Genomic DNA, 18,302 nt, shown 5'->3' on the forward strand with positions numbered 1-18,302 from the left:
TTTGAACCTTCTAAAGATTGTTAAATGTAGAATTAACTCGCTAAAAACCCACTTTCATGGACATTAACGAGTCGTCCGTCCACATTGACCGGGTTAACCACCAGAAACCAGAAACGACCTTACCGCGTCAATTCCGCATCTGCGCACTGTGACGCCAATGGCGCACTTCCGGTGAATATTTTCAAAATAGGGCGAGCGACCTGGCGCAAACGAAAAATTAATGAACAGAAATTATTTTCAAATGTCACATATTGAAATACACCAGGGTGGAAAACGTTATCAGACCTTTTACTAAGTAAAAAATAGACACACAACTTTGTCAAAAATAATGTGCAAGTAAAAGCCCTGCATTTAAAACCCTAGGGACTGCTTGGGAGGTTGGGTGGGATTTAAGAACTGGGGAGGGACTCATGTTTTTTATTTTTGGTTTAGGGAAGGGTCATACAAATACGACTTCCAAAGCCGTGGGAGAGTTTCAAAGGTATGTTTACCGCCAAAATTAACATTACATCATAGCCAGAAACTGTGAAAACAGAATTTATCGTATATAGTATCCAAAATTCATCCATATTTGCCTGGTTTGCCTTTCCAGGTGGCGCATCTCTGATCAGTATAAGAATACACTTAGGAGTACCCGAAGTAATAATGTAGGGGGATGACCCATTTCAGAATAATACCTTTTACATTATTGGATTTTAATTATAGATAAATGCATTTATGTGTACATCACTTTCACTTGCAGCTTATAAAAGTGGTTACTTAATATAGTTTTTATACTTTGCTGGGTAGCTCAATCGGTTATAATACATCTTAATGTATTAATTAATTTATATTTTTTTTTAATAATTTGAATCTGCAAAGGAACTAAAGCGCTGGCTCCCTAAATGTAGTGAAGCAGAAGTATAAAGTTGCATAAACAAAAAAGCAAAGTAAAAGAACTTCTAAATTGTACTTAAGAACAGCACTTGAGTAAATGTACTTATTTACATTCCACTGCTGGAAACACCAACAAATTCTTCAATGAGAATAATGATTGCCTATATATAAAGTTGTTTGGGTGGGGATACAATATCTCATGTGATGACAACTGTATATGACTGCAGTGTATTTGTGCATAGTACACTAAAAACATAATTAGGTCAAAAATTTGATATGGTATAGTAAATTTGATATAGTAATTGTATAGTAATTTGATATCGATAGTATGTTACATAAACAAGGTTTATGTAACATACTGACAAAAAAATGTACTGCTTTTAAAAACGTGCTCACTCAATAAAAGAAATAATTGTTAAAGAAAGAGAGACTAATGATCATCTAATGTACCCTTTGTTATCAATCTGTATTAATTCCTGCACCATTAAATGTCGAAGTTAAAAATCACCACTGGAGGGCAGTCAACACATGAATACAGACTGTCAGTATGAATACCTGCACCTGTCCCCCCACATTAAAGTTAAAATCATAAATGATTGTATAGTTCAGTTCAATACAGTTCAATATGAATATATGTACAGCCAGACTCTCTGGTGCCCAAAGGAATTGACATGTGTGGGCCTGTGGCCTGAGGAATGAATGCTAAAATATTTATACATTAACACAAAAAGCTGAATGGAGTCTCCAAGAGAAAACCAACGCTTATTTGAGAAACCAGAGATTATTCTTTCTTTATTCCTGTGACATTGTTCTCAGTTGATTTTCTGTCTATCGACTTATTGATTCAGCCTTTTGCAGCGTAACAGAATAATAAATATTCTTGAGTAAATAAAAAAAGAAGTATTTTTGCTTATCCCCTGGCACATGAACACATACCCAGACATGAAAATTGTTCTCATTGTGGGTCCTGATCACGATGTGTGTGTGTGTGTGTGTGTGTGTGTGTGTGTGTGTGTGTGTGTGTGTGTGGTTGTGTGAACTGATGGATTACTGACTGGACCTGTGTCCAACTTAACAATAAATGACTCACAAAAAGCAAGAAATCAGTTAAGAATTACAAGAAAATTGCCTAACAAAAAGCACAAAAAGAAAGAAAAGTAAAAACCAAACAAAAATAAAGAAAGAAAAAAGCCCCAAGAAAATTAACTGAAGAAAGTGCTAAAATGTGTATATTTTTTTCTTTTTTTCAGTAACATAATTTTTCGACATATAATTAAGAGAATATTATATATAGCCTTGCCTTGTCACCTGTTACCCTTTTTTTTTTGCAGTTTTCATTTCATGCCAAGATGTTTCTTATGTTTGTTTTGGGGTTGTTGTTTTTTTTTTGCTGTGTTTTTTAAAAAATCAAACCATTTTTCTAAATGAAAGGCCGCTGATGCAGTACAGGAAAAATAATGTCATCCCAGGTGTTTAATGGTAAATACACAACTTTAGAGCTTAACTTGCAAAAAATGACTCAGACACATTACGCCTTTAAAATAAATAAACTATATTCAAATAAGGTCAATTTCACTTAATTTAAGACCTTCATTGTCTTTCAGTAACACATTACACCTCATGCCATGTTCTCAAAAACAAGTTATCTTTTTTTTCAAAGACTTTTTTTTCCGCATTTCATAAAAAACACTTAAATATCATCTTAAGTTAATAATTTATTACAGTATTGAATAAATGTTTATTTCTATCACATGATATTGTAGTAACTCAGTCATTATTTCCCTACAAAGGTTCAGGCAGAGAGAGAAATTTTCATCATCACAGGAAAAAACTTCACAGAGACACACTGAAGAGCAAGACCTGGGAGGGAGCAAATGGGAAAACGAGAGAAGAGGAGTGGGGACACGAACACAGACAGAAATATCGTACACCAACAAACAAAAAGATGACCCGGAGTGTTGCTCGTTGCAGACAGAGCCCGGACACAACAGAGCGCGCTCTCTATTCACAGCTTCAAAAGGTAACAAAAGAAACAGACACTGAATCCATAAATGCTGTCTCTGTGTGTGTACAACCCCGATTCTGAAAAAGTTTGGATGCTGAGTAAAATTTAAATAAAAACAGAATGCACTGATTTGCAAATATTTTTAAATTTATATCAATTTAATACAGTCTGAGGACAAGATATTTAACGTTAAAAGTGTTAAACTTTGTTTTGTTGTAAATGTACACTTATTCTGAATTTGATGACTGCAACATGTTCCTAAAAAGTTGGGACAGTGGCACATTTACAACTGTGTGACATTATATTTTCAGTTTAGAAAATGTGGCTAGGTAGAAGAAAAAAAAGGAAAAAAAAGTAAAAGAAAAATGCCTGAAAGCCAGGCAAAAGAAAAACTAAAAAACATACAAGAAAATTACCTTTAAAAAAACCCATATATGTATTTTATATATTTAATTACATTTTTTGGAACATAAATTTAAATCTAAAATTATTACAATTATAAATATGGTAATCTGGATTTTTCCCCTATTTTTGGGGTTAGTTATCTAATAATCCTCCCTTAGTTTTTAACTAAGGGAGGATTTTTGGCTAAGTTGCTAATGAGAGAAATCAAACCATAGCATGTGAAAGGTGTCTGAATGCAGCACAAGAAAACTGATGTTGAGCAAGGTTTCATAAGGTTAACCTGTTTAGTTGTGAAAGGTTCAAAACTGGTGTATTTTTTAGCATTTTACATCTTTCCTAGTCTTTTGAAGCTCCTGTATCAACTTTTCGGAACATGTTTAGGCAGGCATCAAAATCAGAATGAGAAAAAAAACAAAGTTTATATATTTTAACATCAAATATCTTGTCTCTGTGCTGCATTCAAATGTATACAGGTCAAAAAAGGATTTGCAAATCACTGCATTCTGTTTTGTTTTACACATCGTCCTGACTTTTTCAGGATTGGGGCTGTGCTTCTCTTCAGGATGGAGTTGTGGTTGTGTCTGCGTGTGCCACTTCCTCACTTTATTTCACAGAGAGCATCTGGTGTTTGGGATTCAAACTGTGGGGAATCACCCCGACGGGTAAAATATGCCTATAGGCGTCCATCACAGTAGACCATGCTGCTAACACACAAACACGGGGATTCATCATGCATCTGTAGAGGGACACGGAGGGGGACACAGACACACACTGGGGGAGGGGTGGGTGAGGAGGAGAGGCTGGATGGGGAGGCATCACATCTAGCTACAGAACAGCAATGGCCGCAGCCCGACAGTTAGTACAGAAGTTCATGGAAACATGGAACATTGTCCGGACATTGTAGACAGTTCTTTTTCTGGGCGCTGAGCCACGCCTGCTGGGACAACGCTGGGTACAATACTTCCTGTACCCGCTGGTGCCGATCACCCAGTCAGAGATTACACAGCAGACCTGTGTGTGTGTCTGTGTGTGTGTGTGTGTTTGTGTGTGTGTGTTTGTGTGTGATCTTGGCCCCACAGCCAGCACTGACATCCACAAAAAGTCGGTCTTTAGCTCATGACGACCCAAGATTGACAATTATACTGGCAATGTTCCACACTGTTTCTTCATGTAAACATGCTACTTACACTCAAAACTCCTCCTACAAGAGAACTGAATGAAGAAATTTACGTTGGTGGATGGTTACAACCATAGACTGTATATATACACATGGACAACACGACAGCTGCTTCAAAGTGACACTTTTCAAGCTGGATCGCCCTCTTGTGTCTGTCTGCAGTATAGGTCATAAAGCCCGCCCCTCTATGTTAGTGAATGGGAAACAGGCTGAACTAAAAACTAGGTATCAGCCCTGAAAAACCAATATCTGTCAACCCCTACTCGCATTCAGTGACACTGCTCGCAATTGGTCGGACAGGTGTTTTGGCAGGAACACCCCCAATGCCGATATCACTGCTGCGCAGACTCTAGCACCGAATGACTTCACCAGCGCAAGATGGCAGCACCTGTATCTGTATAATATTAAGCATAGAGGGGGTAAATGGGAGCCCGTCGTCCGTCTTTATATACAGTCTATGGTTACAGTGAACACTGGAGCAGAAATGTGAAATGACTTCTAGTCAAATCTACTAATGAAATGTGTTTTCTGTATTGCACATTGAAACCCTTGAACTAAACTCCAAACTGTTCGCCTCAAGGACCTGCGGCACAGCTTATCCATAGATAAATAATCTTCTTGTAAATAAATAAATATCTAAATAAATTATCTTATACATAACACAGACACAAACGTACCTCGGTAAATTATGGTTATGATACACTACACTGTTTGTCAAAGGGGAGCTTCCTCGCAGTGGAAAATATATCAAAATCTTATCCACTAAATTCTGTAACGATGTCATCTACACTACCAATTGTAAATATTGATACTACTCTAAACATTGTTTAGAAGTACAAAAAAATCTACCCTGGCTATAGCTGCAAGGAAAAGATACAAAATCGGTTTTAGAAAGTTTACAAAGTATAGTTAGATAAGGGTAATCGAATCTTTCTAATATTTTCGTGTGTAATTCCACTTGTATAGCACTTTTCATTTATGGGTGAAATGTTTGTCCAGCAGCACAAAAAGCAACATATTTAATGTGACTGATATTAGGCAGTGAGTTTTACAGCAGTAAAAATGCTGACTGAATCAAAGGACGCTGGAATCTCAATGCTTCTTCTCTTAGCTTACAGTTAAGTACTTTATTGTGATGTTGCTCGCTGTATTTGCTGAGATATTTTCTATTACGTCTCTGCTTTATGTATCTCAATTAATAATCCTGAAATGCCACTTCAGTTTTCACTTGTTTACGCATCTCTAGTTGTGTGCTCCAGCAGCCAGCAGTTTCAGTAGCTTGTGAACATTTTACTGTATGTTCCAAATCTGTCATGCAATACCAAGTAACACATACATGCCTTAAAGGGCAGTGTTTCCTAATGTATTTATACTGAAAACAGCCCATGATATGCTACTACGACTATAGAAACTGTCGATTTAAACCTTTCGTGACACTCAGCTGTCTGCAAAGCGAAGCATCACCTGCTGTTGATCACATCTCGCTACCTTTGTTACCTTTCTCTATTATGACCTACAGATTGTACAAAGTCTGAAGAACAATAGATGATAGACCTTGTCAGACTTTCCATTAAAATAGAAGGTCATTTTTAGCTTGTCTGGTACTTGTCCTGCGCTCTAAGCAAGGATGGGTGGGCAAATTAAAAGAATCCCTTCCCACACAGTCTAGTTGCCAGAAGAAAATAGTGGCATTGTACGTTCCTGCAAAACACGAATACATTACATTTGCACGTTTCATACATTTAACTTTTCTGCCAAACCACAAACCCCTGCTAACAACTGTTCAAAACTACAAAACTGGCCGCGTCTTAGAAAGTCACTGCTGTGTTTCCAGAATCTTCTTAGCCCCAAAACAGTTCTTTTAAGCCTAAACACGATCTTTTCTTACCATAACTAAGTGGGTTTTGTGCTTAGAAATAACCACACGTTAACCACAGCGCTGTTGAACATATCTGCCACATAATAACCTGCAAATGTAACGTATCCGTGTTTGGCTTAAATGCACAACGGCAACATTATTTTGGTGACTGGGTTGTCCCACAGGAGAAGACACCTGGATCCAGCGTAGCATTTATCAGCTGAGCCAGTGGGAGCTTAAGTAGTTGCACACTTATAGTTTGTTGACTAAAAATAAAAAAGCACAGTATGTTTTAGCAACATCAAATAAAGTGCAGCTTTGTACAGCTGAAAGCTTGAATACTAGACTTTAAGAGTTTTCTTTAAGGCATCATATGGGTGCCATCTTGAAGCATCAGCGTGGTATTGACAGGCAACCTGCATCCTAAATAAAGTGTAGGTCAGGATCTGTCGTCCTGATCAATCTGCTGCTGACTGAATGTTTGTAAATGAGCTGTAATCGACCAGCTTTAGAGGCTTCACTCTTGAAAGTAAACTAACACTGTTGTTTGACTGTCCATGCATTTTTGTCTGTCACTAAAGCTAAAGGATTAGTCTGTCAGGGGACATGCCACAGTACAGGATTAGTCTGTCACTACCCACAATGACACAGTGATGACAGACTGTCACTCAGTGTCTGCGCTGAGATCTCAGTCCATCTGAAAGAAGCGAAAAGCCTCGAACAAAATTTCTGCATGTGTTTCGATCACACTCCACACAGTGAGTGTGTCAGGGAACATATTTGGTCCTTCTGAGGAGGAAAATGTCCCTTTCTGTTCCTCTCGGACCAAACGCCTCTCCTCCTCCATCCTGTCTGCCTACACACACAGGATGATCTAACATTGAGGACCAGCTGACGCACAAATGATGTCATTTACAGGTGGATTCTCATCATTCCCTTTAGTATATCTATGACTTATTGTTGGAAGATGCTCCGTATCTCGCTATACATGCAGAAAAATTATGGAAACCATCTTGTTAAGAGACATATCTGACTGGATGCTGGGGAAGTATGGATTTAAAAACAATGAAGCAGAGAACTTGTATTTCCTTTTCTTTTCGCTGTAATGTAACAGTAGTAGCTACGTATCCCCACCACCTCTAACTTCAGCGGTAGGCGTCGTCTGCCTACTGAAAACACGACACTCTGTATGTACAGTGCACTGGTTTTTACTATTTACAGCGCGTGTGGAGAACCGCCTTTATCTATACAGTGTAGTAAACGCCCACTTTATTAGAACCTCCTGGAGTAAACAAACTGTTATTGTAAACATTTCACTCCTGTTTTCACACGGCGCCCCTCCTCCTCCTCCTCAGTGAAGCTGTACCAGTAAAGAAGGTGATGCAGAGGAGAGGCGGGAGGGAAACAAAGGTCCTTCAATGCAGCTCAGATGGATACATTTAGTTCAGTGTGCACAGGTTTCTGTCATCTGATCCTACAGGACAACTCCTTCTCTCCAGCACAAACTCACCTGACCTTCTTTTCACCTCTAAAATTTTCAACATCTCTTTCTTTTACACAACTTCTTTTTCTCTGCTAACTTTTCATCTTGTATTCACACTCCTCGCCCCTCACTAACACTTCCTCTCGCCCTTCAGCCTGCCTGTAACTGTGCGTGTGTTATGATCAGCTTACACATGCGTACATGAAGTGTGTGTGTGTGTGTGTGTGTGTGTGTGTGTATGTTTTAGTATCCCTGCATCAAAGACCAGGACACCTCCAGGCCGCAGTGAGCCCTATCAATCAGATGTTTCATGTCGACTGTGTACTGTATGGACTGAGTGCTGATGTGTGTGTGCAATATTCTTCTCTCCGTCTCCTTTTTAAAAGCCGTTGATGTGGCAGTAGGCCTCCAAGCTGGAGAAGAGGATGTAGAGGAACCACAGGCCTAGGAACAGCAGGCTGGTCACAAGGCGGGCCCCCTTGGGGCCGCCGAGCTCCCCGCCGATGGAGGGCCGGCGTCTGAACAGGAGCACGCCCATGCAGATGAAAGCGAAGATGGTGAAGAGCGTCACAGAGAAGGCCAACGACCCCGGGTCCACCTTGAACTCCTTCCCTTTGATTCTCCAGTAGATGGCGGCCACTGACCACGCCACCCCGATCCCGAGGAACACGTTGACGGCGTTGCTACCAGTGACATTACCGACAGATGCGTCGGCATGCTGGTCCTGTATGGCAGCCACTTTGCTTGCAAAGGTGTCTGAAATGAGACAAAGGGATGGAGAGAATGAATCGTGCACCTTCACAGACATGCACACAAACAGAGGTGCACTGTAAGAGGTGGATATCATGCAGGTACTTTTTGAGCTGCATGTCGAGCCTCACAGACATGTCAGGATAGATGAAAAAATGTACGTAGCAAAAACATTTGTGGACTCCAATAGAGGCGCCAATAGATGGATTACTCATTGGTCCTTCAGGCTACAGTCTTACAGTAAACATGGTGACTTCTTTGGACTGCCTCAAAGACACACAAAACAATGAGATTAAAATTACAACAAAGGAACTTAAAAGTTCCACAAAGAAATGCAAAACTCCCAAAAAGAGACACAAAACAATGCAAGATACTAAAACTGACAACAAAGAGGCACATAATTACCACAAAGAGACACAAAACTAACACCATGTTTTCTCTGTCACTTTGAATCAGTCTCTTTTATTAACATTCACCATCATTGTCCTTGTGGTGGAAAATAAGAACCCAAAGTCTTGACTTGCTTTAGACCAGCTGTTCTTAGCTTCTGTGAAAGGAAAAGCTTTAAGAAACTGGTTACACAGGAGACACCGTGGCAGGTGAGCTGACATGGTGATCCACTTCATTTCGCTCAGAGTAGATGGAGGAATAGTGTTATTTCAGCAGAGAAACTTAATGTAAATGAACATTTAAACCCTTAGTGGATGGACTTTGAATTTCTTGATCAGCAGTGTTGTCCTCCACAGGTTCTAGTAGTCTTGTATTTGTGGTGTGATTTTATTCTTTTAAATGCTTAAATTGGAATTATGGATTCATTTAAGTGGTCATTACTCGGACATAAACATTCTGCTAATGTTTAGTGGTCTGGACAGCTCCAACATGTCTCACCCATGTTACGTTCCGCTCACACAGTGAAAGAGGACTTTGACGCACCTGGAATAGAAGTTCCCAATGCCACAAACACCACAGCGGTCACGGTGTCCCGGAGCCCCACAGTGCAGCCAAAGTGTGACGCCAAATCTCCGATGATGGCGGTGAGGAGGCCGATGACGCTGATGGAGACTAAGAAGCAGGCCCAGCCGTTCCAGTACTCCGTGGGAGGGACGCAGGCAAACAGAACCTTCCAGAAGACAGTGACGAAATGCATGACATAGTCGTAACAGGATGGAAGGCGTTCCTCACGACCCTCCTCGTCATCATCGCCATCACCTGAAGAGAGAAAACATCACCACAAGATTAGAGTTGGAGCAGCTTTAAGAAACGTAAAAAGAACATTTACAGCACACACTGACATAGCTGTTACCAGAAGTTTCAGGTACATTATAGAAACATACTGACATTGAAATATTAACGAAAACTTTAAAGTCCAAACACTTGCACACCACAGTGGAATATTTATCGTGTGCAGTGAACTGTTACTTCCACTAGATGATTACCTTGAACTGAAAACCTGATGCCCACCAACTACATATAGTTGGAATATAACACTAGCCATCTGTGGACATGCAATGACTGTCATTACACTCATTCAATATTTCCCCAATTTGTGACCCAAAACATTAATTTAAGGCAGGCTGAAGGTAAAGAGCATTATTGACTCAGAGGACAGGTGCACACCATGTGACAACGAGCTCAGATATGTGACACTAAATGAAATAATGCTGTTAACTACACAGAACACAGTGCTTTATTGTGTTGACTTTTAAAAATGTAAATATTAACTACAACATTCACCAATAAGGTGAGCAGAGTTGGGAGTAAAACCCCAAGACACAATATAGGACATAAAGAAAAACAGAATATAATGATATACAAATCTTTTTTGGCCTATAATTAGTTTAATGCAAATCAAAAACAAGGTATTTAATGTTCAAACTGATAAACTTTACTGTTTTTTGTAAATATACACTTCATCTAATTTTGATGCCTGCTTCACGTTTCAAAAAGGTTGTGACAGGAGCATGTTAACGACGTGACGTCACCTTTTCTTTTGACAACACTCAGTAAGCTTTTTGGAACTGAGAACACTAATTGTTTTAGTTTTGAAAGTGAAATTCTTTCCAAATCTTGACTGATATTTGATATTAGATGATTCGAGGTCTTCGTTGGCGTATTTTGTGCCTCATAATGCGTCACACATTTGTCGGTTCCTAAACACTCACTGAGTGTTATGAAAAGAAAAAGGTAATGGCACATAGTGGTAAACATGCTCCTGTTCAAACTTTTTTGGAACAGGCAGGCGGGCATCAAATGCGAAAGTTTATCAGTTTTAACTTGGGCTGTCAGATGATTAGTTTTCAAATCACAATTAATCACAAAATGTTTATATATAATTGCGATAATCCCATTTTTAATCACGTTTTCAATTCTATTTCTTTGCATTTCAAAACAGTTTTGAAGGTCATATTGACAAGGCAAGGCAATTATTACCAGAAATTGAACTGCATGGGACTAGCATAAAGTGGTCATGTATGTAAAAGGGGAGACTCAACACTGAACTCATCATCATTCAGATAGCTTGAGGTGGGTGGTCAAGGGACCCCTGTGAAATGGTCATGCGATTTTTTCATCGCCATAATGTAGCTTAACTTTAGCAAAGTTAGCATGACATGGTTGGTATGACTGGATTACTCATTTACACCAGTATAATCACTCTACCTTTAAAACTCAGCCCGGTACAGCCTGTTAAAGACAGGAATGTTGGCCGGCGTCTAATGTGATTTAAAAAAAACAAAAAATGCGTTACATATGTCCCTTAATCGCAATTAACACCTCCATGCCGATGGCCTTAGTTTGAAAATTAAATATCTTGTATTTGGACTGTATTTAGATGAATAAAGGACAAGAAAGACTTGCAAATCATTGCAACTGTTTGCATACTGTTTTATTTATGCTCTACACAATATCCTAAGTTTTCTGTAATTGGGGTTGTAGCATTAGTGGAAGAAATTGATGAAGATCGGCCATCTTGAAGGACATTCCAAAATAAATGGAGGCTTATTTTATTTATTATAAGTCCAGACAATGAGGCCCAGACCTGTATTTAACACTAACAGTAATTAGACAGCGTGATTACACCTTAGAATGCTACAGGTGTTATTGTTTTCAGTTTTTCGGGTCCATGAAGGACAGTGAATCGTGAATCACACTCACAGCAGTTGTTTTGGCTGAGTGTATCATTAAAGGATGCCACAGTCTCATGTGACAGCTGTTTGTTTACTCCAGTAAACAAATAGCTTACTGTTTACCCCCCCCCCCACACACACACATTCAGAGCGCACCTGCACTGACAGTGACTGCCTCCACAAACTGCTCCCTCCAGGAGTGTGTGCTGATCACCAGCGCCAAGTTGGTCTTCTTAATGAGCTTGTCAACGGTGCTCTGCCAATCAAAAGCACAACACACAGTTCATTAGCAACCAATTACAGCCGAGGGCAGGTGATGGAGTTGCTCAGGTGAGACTGAGCTTGTTAGCTGTGTGGGGGCTGCGTCTCTCCATCGCACTTCATATCTGAAACACCATTAATCTGATTCTGGTGATACTTGAGGGAATGAAGTTCGAAATGAGAAACCTTGAGAAGACTTGAGGTTGAAGTTAAGAAACACTGAAATTATAATTCAAAAATTAAAGCACGAACCAATGAACTGGCCCTTGAACCTAAGTACATTTTGGAGTACTGGCAGGATTACAGTTGATGTGACCATGCACTTTTGTGACCATCAGATGCTGTTCAGAGTGCAGAATGCTGAAGATGGTATATTGGGTATATTGCAAATTTTGATCACTTTTGTATCACTTCTGGAGTCCACATGGTAATGGATGTAGCTCCCGGGACGTCACTTTGGTTTGTGGACTGCTGCTTTGAAGCCTCTGGTCAGCGTTGCAGCTGTCAACATGTTGGTTTTTTGGAGTCAGGAGTGGTTCTGACTCTCAGACTGCAGCGACACTTTGCAGACAGCCTGTCACTAAAGTGGCCCTGGGTCGGTTATAAAAAAATTCACCCCCTGTACAGTTGCTATGAATTTTAAAATTAACTATAGAGACTAAAATATTTTTTTTGCACCAGGCTGTGAACATGTTTATTTCCGAACTTTAGCATGTGGGTCAGTGGGAATTGACTCTGTATTGGAGTCAGCCTCAAGTGGGTGTAAGAGGAACTGCAGTTTTGGGCATTTTTGCATAATGTCTCATAAGGGCTATTTATTATCATTGAGCCATTTTGCCACAAATATATAAAACATGAATATATAAATTTATACACTTTTAACTTTATGTATAAACTTTTACCATTATCTGACAGATGTGTGAAGTTTCATAACTTTTCAAGCACCTTTAGCCTCTCAAAAATGCAATTTAATTCCATAACTAATAATAATTCCTTGCATTATAACAGGGCTTTTGACCACTTATTGCTCAGGTTCTTATTATATTTTAAAGGGCCCTCCACCAGCTTTACATATAAAGAAGCGCTACTCCTTCTTCGGAAGGGATCACTATGATCTTACGCGGCTCCGGAAGGAGCTCTCTAAAGTCTGAAGAAACTAGACTTTTGGGAATACAGTTTTTTTGTTTTGTTTTGTTCTTTAAAGAAGGCATGGCAGTTTAACAGGTATGGGGGGTCCAATGAATTATTTTAGTGAGTTGCATTATGTGAAATGTAGGAAAAGTGGAGATATGCTGCTTTTATTTGTCTCTTTTGGTAGAATCTATTATTCACTTTCTGGCAGAGATTAAGATCAAGATTAATGCCGCTGACATATATGTATGTTAAATATTAAGATATAACCTGCAGTCAGTTAGCCTAGCTTGGAATAACACACACCTCCTCTATCTAGTCATGCTGATTTTCCATTAACTTGCAGAGGGTTTGTTTTCCAACCGCTGAGGTGCCATGTTGGAATAAACTGGGCGAGCTAAACCTTGAAACTGCTTCAAAGTCTACGTATGTGCCGATGTGCTGTGTTTGTCCACATCTGCACTGAGTCTGTCACAGCTAAAGAAAAACCTTAAAACTTTCTTTTTTTTTAAACTAAAGAATGCAAAAACAAGCAGACAATAAACCATTAAATACCAAACACGGCTCCTCAGTCCAAACACATTGACTAAATGTAAATGCCAATCAAACAGAATTGCATTATTCCATCAGTTCATTTTCACTACCTGCAAATTATAAGAGACAGAGCCAATTATATCTGTCCACAGGGAGTCAATTCTAATCACATAGAGGATGAGATTATTGAATTTTAGGGGACCGTGTTTGGCCTGATGACAGGAGACGGGCTCTCATTCATCTCTTTTGTTAATGTTTGTTTGGTGCTCGTTTTGTTTTTTCTTTCTCTCCTGCTGTAATTAATCCTCAAACAGTCCACGCTGCAGCTGCTGCTGCTGCTGCTGCTGCTGCTTCTGAACAGATCAAAGTGAGCGCATGTTTGATTTGTTTGCCTAATTAATTTCTGTTATTTAGGGAAAGCGTTTAAGTACAAGAGGGCTTATAAGGGCCGTGGTTTCCCAAAGGAACACACACACACACACGTTTCATGTATCTGTAACCTGCTGAAGCCAGCCATCAGCCTCTTTCATGATTTCTGGGCTTTTGAAACTTGAAACAACCACTGCTGCAATTACAACATGAGTTCTGATGACAAAAGAAGTTAAGGGCCGTCTACACCAAGAACAAGAACTTTAATTGCTGCTGTTTACAGAAAGTTATGGCTCATCAGTGTGGATGCTCACATCATTAATGTGACGGTTATGATTATAGTTATAGTGTTTGGTGTGGACAGCCCTTTACAGTGATGTTTTTTTGAATCATTAATTCTGTGCATTTCAATCAAACTCAGATGCGTAAAAACAATACTTCCTTCAGTTGAAACAGCATACGATTTAGTTCACAAAAAGTTAACCACATATGGGGCAACACATCCATTGTTTAAATTTTCTTAAGAGCAAATGAAACAGATGGATTAGCATTATAACATTGTTTTGTGCGTTGAACATTTTGTGAGTTGCCACTCACAGTAAACTAAACTGGTTTTATTGCTTGGAGTGGCAGGCAGTTCGCTTATACAGTGGTTGCTTTTATTTGCTTAAAATACACCTGTGCCCAATGCACATTTCAAATATTTGGATTGCTCACGGTCTGCTTCCTCTGATTTTGCTTTCCATGCACTGGGGAGCACGTGGAAGCCTGAGAGGCACACGGAACAGCACTCTGTGCACGCCATGAGAGTCTGAATCCTGCATGCCTCCAGCTATCTGCTACATCGAGGGCAACTCAAGCATTTTCAATAATGCAAATCCATATTAGACCTGCTCACTGAGAGGGGTTGGACCTGGTTCACTGGTGTGAGAGAGCATAATGGTGGATTATATAACATGACAGAAAAACACAGTTCAATCTGTTTTATAGAGAATATGATTTTTGAAGAATCCATGATAAAATTTCCATTATCATTCACAATGTATAACACAACAATGCTTTATCTCAAGAAAGGTTTTTCGCCCTCTTGGTGCAGACTTTTCAAAACTCCGTTAACTTTTATCAGGGTAGACCAAAAGACTGTACATAAAGAAGGACAACATGACAGTTCCCCCAGAGTGTAGCTTTTTAATCTGGATCGCCCCCTGGTGTCTGTCTGCAGTGTATGTCATAAAGCCCGCCCCTCCATTTTGGTGAATGGGTTGGCCAAACTAAAAACTCAAAGTACACACCAAATAGATTTTTTCCAAAGATTGTTTCTGTCACTGAAGGTAGCTCTCATCACTCTGATGTTTTTTCAGATTTGTTTATATGATCAGTCCGGTTTTAATGAGTAATTAATTTCTACAAAAAGGGGATTTTCTGCCACTACTGACAGCTGTGACAGTCAATCCATGCACTCGCGTTCAATGGGGCTGCTCGCAACTGGTTTGACGGGTGTTTTGGAGTGAACCCCCGCACTGCAGAGATCACTGCCGCGCAGACTTCGGCTCTGAATGTCGTTACCAGCGCAAGATGGCAGCGGCCGTATCAGTGATATTTTAGCTTCACTCAAGCAACAGGGATTAGATCTCCAGCAGGTGTTTTGTAAAAGGTAACCTTAGCCTGTGCACTTTACTACCTTTGTGACAAGGGGAGATTGCTGAAGACAACCTGTCTTTTTATTATATTTTTTGCATTTTTCCCTTTGTTTTCACTGTTCACAATCATCATCATTCATGTGCAATATCTATACCTCCTACATGCAATGATGCTACTTCAGCCATGCAGCCTGTCTAATCCTTGTATTTTGTTTTTTACTGCCTACTTATTAAATTGTTTTGTGTTTTTTGCACTGATCCTCTTGTTTTGCACTATCCCCTTTGCTGAAACAATGATGCAAATTTCCCTGCTGAGGGACTAATACAGGATTAGAATACCTTATGTTGGTGTCATTTTTGCAGTTTTTGGAGAGAGATAGTTAGTATAATGAGGGGCGTATGGACAGATGTCCTCATTTAAAATGGAGAGGAAAATATCCATTTTCAAAAACCTCAGTATACATTTAAGGAAAATAAAAGAATGGAGCACCTTGAACTCATACGACTCCTCGATGACCACCTCCAGACGGCTGTGCTCTCCCAGGATGGGCTTCCCCATCTCAGCTATCCTGCGGGCCTCCTCCTCCTCAGCACTCATCTGCCCCTCCACCCCCTCTGTGGGAGGAAGAGAAGATGTGAAAGAAACAATAAGGACACCAATAGTGAGCAAACTGAAGTGCATGTCGCAGATATTTCCGAGTTCTACCGCCATCAATAATACATCATGAGTCAGATTCTTTTTAGAGCTGCAGTGCATCAACACACGTCTGAAATATGTATCTGAGTGTGCGTGGGTGTGTGTTCTCACACAGTGTGAGAGAGGGACATGAGAGGATGACAGATGGGTGATATCTGTGTGTGTGTGTGTGTGTGTGTGTGTGTGAGGAAGCATAAAAACAACAACACAGTGACGTAGACAGATTAGAGAGGTGGATTGACAGCACATAGAGCAGGTGTGTAAACACTAACATTTGGCTACTTTGCTAAAGTTCAGTATCAAACAGAAATTATTCTTTATATCAAAACACAGCATCAGCTCTAAATTTGCCATCTGCTCAATTAAGGTGCCTACAGACTGTATGAGAGGAGTCTCAAATAAAATCTTGGTCTCAGTGGGTGGCAGACTGCACAATACACATTTTAAAGCAGGTCAGAAAGTGTGATGAAAGTCGGGTGAATTGTGGTGCAACAACACAAACAGAAATAAAACTGATGCAATGTGCAAAATGTAGTAAAACTGTAAACAAGCTTTGGCCATAATGCTGGCACAGCAGAGCATTACATTAGCTTGCCAGAGTATTCTGAATCACTTCACGTATCTCTGGTCGCCAGAGCTCAAACACCTCTGCTGGTGAATGTGTTCAAAAATGACATCATGTGTGACCACAGTTTTTGACAACCAAAGATTTTACCTGGCTCAGCCCATAACCCATTTTTACAGCTAAAATGTTTTGTCATTAAATGCCAAGTTAAGTATACTATAGCAGCTTTGTTCTAACTTGCTGTATTTTCCAGGACCAGAATTCTTAATCTCCTGAGGCCTTTAGTGGATGAGTCTGTGTTTTGTGCTATTTGGCCTGGCTCAGGTTTCTCCAGGCAGAGCTGACTTTCCTCTCTGGATCTGGTAGCTTAATGTAGAGACAGTATGTGGTATTCACGTACTGTCAGATGACTGATGCAACACTTTTTTCCTTTTTATTCTTCTGGGAGTGCTGGGAGCATTCATGAAATTGGTGCTGGAACTCTTCTATTGGATTAACGTGGGTTTGATGTGGTGATTTTTTTGTCTTGTTTGTTTTGACTGTGGTGTTTTTTTTGGATGCTACATGTGAATTGTTTGGGCCCCCTCCCAAAAGCTTTAGGTAGCTTATTTGCGGTTTCCCATTCCCATTCACATGTTCTTTCTGTTATTGTAGTTGTATTTTATTCTGTATCACTATGTCTTTGACATGTGTATAAAATGATGATGATGATGATGATGATGATGATGATTATAATCTTAAAAGGGGCATTAAGGGTTTATTCGTTAAGGAAAAATATCCACCACCACTTCACAGAATCCGAAGAGACATCTTCATGTGACTTGTTCTGTCTGACAAACACTCCTAATTTAAAAGATATTCAGTTTTGTATGATATAAAACAAAGTGAAGCACATCCTTTTGTGAGAAAAGAGAGGAACAAGAGAGCCTTTGTCATTTTTGCTCAAAGAATGACTTGAACACAATGGATGTTTGGTGCTACTCAGGGTTGGGGAGTAACAGAGTACAAGTTACAATGTTAAGGTTTATTATTTTTTTCTCTATGTGCGGCTCCACGGCCATCTAACAGGTAAAAACAACAGAACTATGTAAAAAATAAGTGCAATTGGTTTAAAAAGGAGAGAAATGAATACCTCTTTGTACCAGAGGAAATGTAAAGCAGCAGAGCATCCCTGTTTTTACATTTTAAATGAAAATTCATCAGTGAAATTGATGCATTCTGTAGTTAAAACGATTCAATTAATTAATTCAGCACAAATTATTATAGCCCATTTTTCAAAACCATCTACAACCAACTACAACCTATTACTTGGCCAAAAATCACTACACACTCAGTGAAGCTGGCAGCAACCACATGCTGCAAAGAGAGCTCTGTGTAGCAGGTTAAAACTGCTGCTTCACTTTTCCCATGTGACGTGTCATGTCTG

The 18,302-nt window shown here is 39.6% G+C and overlaps 1 protein-coding gene across 1 annotated transcript in view; it reads right to left on the reverse strand.

Moving 5' to 3' along the window:
* Nucleotides 1–3,765: 3,765 nt before the first annotated feature.
* LOC121938971 (sodium/calcium exchanger 2-like) overlaps nucleotides 3,766–18,302 on the reverse strand; it is a 51,202-nt gene continuing 36,665 nt past the window's right edge. Inside the window, 4 exon segments of the mRNA XM_042482124.1 lie at nucleotides 3,766–8,560; nucleotides 9,488–9,763; nucleotides 11,836–11,935; nucleotides 16,105–16,229. Coding sequence (XP_042338058.1) covers nucleotides 8,184–8,560; nucleotides 9,488–9,763; nucleotides 11,836–11,935; nucleotides 16,105–16,229 — 878 coding nt within the window. The 3' untranslated portion in view covers nucleotides 3,766–8,183.

Source organism: Plectropomus leopardus, unplaced genomic scaffold (assembly GCF_008729295.1).
Source record: "Plectropomus leopardus isolate mb unplaced genomic scaffold, YSFRI_Pleo_2.0 unplaced_scaffold39, whole genome shotgun sequence".
NCBI classification, from domain to species: Eukaryota; Metazoa; Chordata; class Actinopteri; order Perciformes; family Serranidae; genus Plectropomus; species Plectropomus leopardus.